Here is a 5,967-nt window from a genome sequence, read left to right as displayed (position 1 = left end):
GAGCACATGTTGAACTTGGCGGCATACGACAAACTACGTATGAAAGAACAAATATGAATACGAACCTTTTTTTAGTATGATTAGTACCCCTAATATAGTTGTATTTGATGGTTGATGATGTTCAATCAATTAATTATGTTTATTTTAAACTTTTTTAATTAATAAATATGCTTCAATGTTTTAAAAAATATTTTTCTTAAAAGTATTAAATTACAATATTAAATAATGTAACGAATAAAACATCAAATAAAAAAATTGAAAAATGCGTTTGAACAAAACATAAAAAAAAACAAAAAAAATTTCTAAATTCATAGAAATAGATAACAAATTAATAAATAAACCAATAATAAAATAACAAGACAGTGTTATAGTCTAAATAATTGAATTACAAGAATAATAATTTCAAAAAACAAACAAAAAAAAATACTATTAATGAAAATTGATTGAATCAATAGTCAACAAGAATTTCTTACACCATTTTACCCTATTTTCTTGCAACATTTATCTTATTAAAAACACCTAACAAATCAAAACCAAAAGCTTAATATCTGTTTAGCCATTTTACCCTAACAAAATCAAATCGCCTACTTTTTAAAATTGTCTTTGCATCCCAAAAAGCAATGAAGCTTCTTGTGAAAAAACACTTTAAAAAGATTGCAGATAATTTAACATCATGGTATCAAAAACACACAACTTGATATTACATGCTACTTCCATCATATCCACCCTCAAACCAAAGGGCCAAAACTTGTCCAAATTTCACAAAACATAAACATTGAATTGAAACACTAATATGAATTTAACTACAAACTACACAAGCTCAAGTCAAAGCCATTAAGTTTACTTACATACGGTCAACCCTTCCATCATCCTCATTGCACCCGTCACCACCATGCCTGCAAAACAAAACTTAAAAGTCAACCCTCTTGTGCACGACATGACAAATGTCAGTCTTGTCCTGCATCTGACTGTGACTGTGACTCTGACTCTGTAAAATGAATAAATGAGAAACTAACCGCCAAGTGGTAGTGAAATTACGAGTCTTTCTATCCAATTGAAGGTTTTCTAAGGCAGCTGAGGCGCGCATAATGTCCTCCGGAATATCAATATCATCACTCTCATATCTTCTATTGTACCCCGAATTTAAAGAACCTCCCCTTCGATCTGAATAATTAAAATCATAAATATAACTTTATAGTTTAACAAATTATCCTAATTTAAAGCGATTTAGGTAACTTACCAGATGCCTGGGAAGAAGGAATTGGCCTGGAATATGAGAAAAAGATAAGCATTAGTGATTAAAAGAAAAAAGAAGAATGGTGAATTTACCTATTTGCCCATGGTTAAAAACAGCGTTTAGAAATTTAACCTTCCGAGAGGAGGTCTTCTACTTCGAGAGTCGAAATTAGTCAAAGAATCTTGCTCGTGCATGACTGGTCTCCTTCCACCACTTCTTACTTGAGATTGATTCTACAAGAATGGATCTTTATTAGCAATATGAATGATGAATAAAAAAAACTGTATACTTGATTTTGATGTTTCCATGGTTTAAAAGTACATGAAACTAGGATATAATATAAACTCGTTAAACAACAAACCTCAAATTTCAAGAATCCTTCAAGTACATCCAACAACAATGGAACACTATCTCCATTTCGGTTTATATCATATCCGTTCTTATTACTGAAATCTTTTAATTCAGATTTCCACACATCCTTTTGCTGCAACACAAAGTTTATAAAAATAGTTATACAAATTGCAAATTTGCAACATAATCTGAGTGATTGTTTTTTTTTAATGCAAACTAATGTGGAAACGTACATAAAAAAGAAAGAACATTGTATTTACCAAATTACACTCGGGCAAATAAACTTTAAGTGTGTGGCTAAGTTGTGCCCAATCCAAGTATTCACATATTAGAGCTGTTAAAAGCCGACCTGAAACCATGTCAATGAAACTCACATGAGAAACCACAAATTGCATATTAGTGTATTACAAAATATAAAATCTTGCTTGTAAAACAAAAGAACCTCATTATAAAACCAAATAGAATTTAAGTAATTATATATGGATTTAAATCATGTTCATATACCTGAAGGTAAAGCATGAAGTTGCCTTGCACGTTCATTGCAACTACCCAATAGTGCAGGAGGCAAGCCTTCATCTTTTTCGATTGCTTTATCTTCTTCCTCTATTGCCTCAAACACACTTGCTCTAAGTTCAGCCTTGCATCATCAAGTTAGTCATTTAGTAAAACAAAAATGCCAGCTTTTCTTTAAAAATTTCTAAATCTCGATCATTATGATTCAAAATGTGATGGATGAAGAGTTGTCACATCAGCGTTTGATCGACAATAGAAGCCCTAATAGCTTATACCAAACGAATTCATGTTCACAACCAAAACGCAAGGAAACAAAATAACCATTAGAGGAAAATTGAAGTCCAGGCAAAATGACACCGCTTTAGCGCAAGCAAACCCTTGAGCGCTATCGTATCAAACACTTAAATCAAACCTATCATTTTTGGAGGTGTACACCCACGTACATGATATAAAGTACACATACCCATCTGATCCAACAATCGTGTGTGCTTCATTGTCAAGAAAACCAGTATTTTCATGGAAATAAATTTGGAACGCGAGTGATTTTGGGTATTTGGGGTAAATGTAATGAAAGTATGAAACCCCAGATGAATTCAATAGTAAAGAGGTTAAAAGGGAGGTGGGTTTACTCGAATCTTGGCGAGAACCCCTTTTTTTTCAAGGGTTCTAGTGACGAGGGTCTTCAGCTCCATCATTTCTCTGGTGTAATCATCCATCGTGGTTGTTTTAGATGTGTTCGTCTTCTTCAGTTGTATCTTTGTAAGAATAACCCCTGCTGAACTTTACTGAACTTGGGGTGTATGCACTTCTCCAAAGCGCGATCCAAGAGAATAAACGGGTTGTGAACTTGTGATTATTTTGGAATTGGGGGGCACAATCTGGATCGACTGCAAGCATTGGGCAACAAATATTTTTTTTAGGACTATCTCCCAAAAGTCCTATGTTTTTTTTTTTTTTTTTTTCTTTTTTCATTAAATTGGAAAAAGCCTTGAATTTAATTTTTCATTTACTCTTATCACGATATTTTCATTGACTTATCATTTGAGGGCAAAGAGCCGGTCACAGCAGGTAACCTGTACCATCCAGTCACCACTAAGCTATTCTCTCTAGCCATCAGCTTTCACGAACCATCACTGCTAAAGGGTTTTTCATACATTCGAGAAGGTTTTGACGCTGAGAAGAGTTTCACAGTCCCCAATTTCGCAACTTGAAGCTTCGAAATCGTTGGTGTAGTAAGGTTGGAGTAGAAAGGTATGTGTATGGAAACAAGAAATTGATGATTATGAGAGTGGGTATCTTTGTCTATGGAGTATGAAGTTCCAAGTTTTAACTAACAAGTTGTTTTTTTGTTTTTTTATGAAACAGATGGCTTCTACTTCTGGAACTAAGAAGCCTAAAGGGCCTAAGCTCCCTGAGAAGACATACCTTCCAGACTCTAACTCCGATGATGATGCATTTGACTTTAGCTTCTTGGATTTTTCTGAAGAAACTTTCAAAGCCCCCTCAAGACTATGTGATGATTAGTTTCTTAACTTATTGTGTGACGAAAACATATTAAGGAGGAGTATTTATGGAATGGTAGATGATGGAGACATTCCTGGTGTCCAACAAAAAGAGCATGCCCACTTAGATGAGGACAATGAAGATGTTGGTGTGGAGTATAGGGTGCATGATCCCAATGTTGACTAGAAAGATATGAGGCCCCGATTAGGAGACTGTTATGAATCCTCTGCTCAACTCAGGTTTGCTTTAACTAACTATGCAGTCCATGGAGGGTACCGACTTTATTTTGAAAAAAGTGATAGAGTGAGGGTTATAGCTAAGTGTGGTAGTAGAACCAGGGACAACAATGATAATAACAAAATGCAGTGTCCGTTTAGGGTTGCAGCTGGATGGAAGTACAATGAAATAACATTCCAGATAAAATTTTGTAATGAAATGCATCTGTGTGCTAGGAATTATCATTTTGGTTCCTTAGTTACTAGCAACTGGTTAGCCAAACACTACCTGAAAGATGTAATCATGAAGCCTAAGATGACATTGCTAGAGATGCAAGCAGATGTGCTACAAAGGTTTTCAGTGAGTGTATCTCTTGGGCAATGCCAAAGAGCAAAGGCTACTGCAATGGGGATGATAGAAGGGAAGTTAGAAGACCACTATGCCAAGGTTTGGGACTATGCAGTTGCAATTAGGTTGAGTAATCCGGGTATAACTTGCTTGGTGGGGGTAGAAAGTAATCTGGGGTGTAACTATTTCAAAAGGTTTTATATTGGCTTCAAGGCTTTTTAGAGATGGATGGAGCAGAGGATGTAGAAGGGTAATAGGACTAGATGGTAGTTTCTTGAAGGGGCAGGTTAGGGGGGGATTTTAATTCTATTGGGAGGGATGCAAACAACCATGTCTACCCAATAGCATGGGCAGTTGTGAATGTTGAGAATAAGGACAACTGGACCTGGTTCATTGATAATTTGGTTGCTGATTTGGATCTTGGTGTTGGCAATGGATTGGTTGTTATCTGAGACCAACACAAGGTACCACAACATACACTAGTATACAATATATATTTGTGTGTTACAGTCATTAATATTTACATGTGTTGTGTTGTGTTTGTTTGTTAATTATAGGGACTTTTACAGGCTATGGCAGACCTATTCCCTCATGTTGAGCACAGACAATGTGCTAGACACATCTTTGGAAACTTTAGAAAGAAATACACAAGATTAGAGCTAAAGAGTTTGTTCTAGGTGAATGGTTTTGAGCATTCTAACACTTCCTAAGTGTACATGCAACCCTAATAACCTTGGATCTATGTTTGTCTAATAATCATGCAAAGTTGAATTCCGAGGTTATATTCCTATCTAGCATACATGGGGAACAATTTTTAACTTGAATGAAAGATAGAATAACTTACCTTGTTGTTGCTTATGATCCTTGAAACCTTGTGAGCCTAGCACCCCAAGTGTGATGCCTCAAATGCTTCACACAACACCAAATGCTTTTGGAATGATTTTAGAGAGAATACACACTTCTAAAATCGGCCTAGCCCTCTTGTTTCTTATGTGTGTAACCGATTTTGGTGGAGAATGGGTTTCTTATATAGTGTTGACACATCTAGGGTTACACCATGTAAACCCTAATGTGTCATGACTCTTCATTTCCATGACCCATGGGTTTGTAACTCCCATGGAGCATCCTATGGGTGGAACCCAACTTGATAATCAATGGAGCCTCTTAGCCCACTATACAAGTTATGGATGATTTACATAATCAACCCATATATTTAATTAGTTATCTTTTGATCACTTAATTAATTCCAAATTAAATTTTTGATCAATACTAATTAAGTAATACTATTAACATATTAGAACTTATAATATATTAATAATCCACAAGTGTTATTTCTCTCATTTAGTCTATTCAATTGCATGGTGCCATGCAACCCAAATGGACCATGCCGGGTAGGGTCAAGTACATACCAAAAATAGTTATGGACTTAGACACCTTATCCAACTGATATGTGCATTTTATGCACCTATTTTGCATGTTTATTTCCGTCCTTTTATAGCATTCTACTTCATAATTCTTGCATTTAGTTGATTATTAGGGCAATTTTATATTTCATCAAGAGTGTCTGGTACTTCACCATTTTTTATTTATTTTGCAGGCATTATGGAGCATGGATACGTGGAGCTTGGATTCTTGGAGCTTTGGAGCATGAGGAGAAGATGAACCGGTCATTCCATGGCAGAAAACATGAAGATGGAACCCGAGTCATTGTGCATTAGTATCATAGCAAAAGGACTATGTTTGAAACGCGATTATTGTCAAACCGACATGGGTCGTGTTTGTCCTTTGTCATCTTATAT

At 35.4% G+C, this 5,967-nt stretch overlaps 1 protein-coding gene across 1 annotated transcript; it reads right to left on the bottom strand.

Annotated features, from left to right (window-relative positions):
- Positions 1 to 679: 679 nt before the first annotated feature.
- On the bottom strand, positions 680 to 2,988 carry LOC111877253 (protein TONNEAU 1a). The gene is made up of 8 exons (XM_023873781.3): positions 2,731 to 2,988; positions 2,093 to 2,225; positions 1,849 to 1,937; positions 1,599 to 1,721; positions 1,370 to 1,470; positions 1,241 to 1,266; positions 1,017 to 1,164; positions 680 to 896 (listed from the first exon to the last, which is right to left on the bottom strand). Exons 1-8 carry the CDS (start codon positions 2,815 to 2,817, stop codon positions 845 to 847), a joined length of 759 nt encoding a protein of 252 aa, XP_023729549.1. The 5' UTR covers positions 2,818 to 2,988; the 3' UTR covers positions 680 to 844.
- Between the last annotated feature and the right edge of the window lie 2,979 nt (positions 2,989 to 5,967).

This window comes from Lactuca sativa, chromosome 8, assembly GCF_002870075.4.
Source record: "Lactuca sativa cultivar Salinas chromosome 8, Lsat_Salinas_v11, whole genome shotgun sequence".
Lineage (NCBI taxonomy): Eukaryota > Viridiplantae > Streptophyta > Magnoliopsida > Asterales > Asteraceae > Lactuca > Lactuca sativa.
The sequence above is the reverse complement of the archived record's forward strand: the minus strand, read 5'-3'. Positions and strand labels throughout refer to the sequence as shown.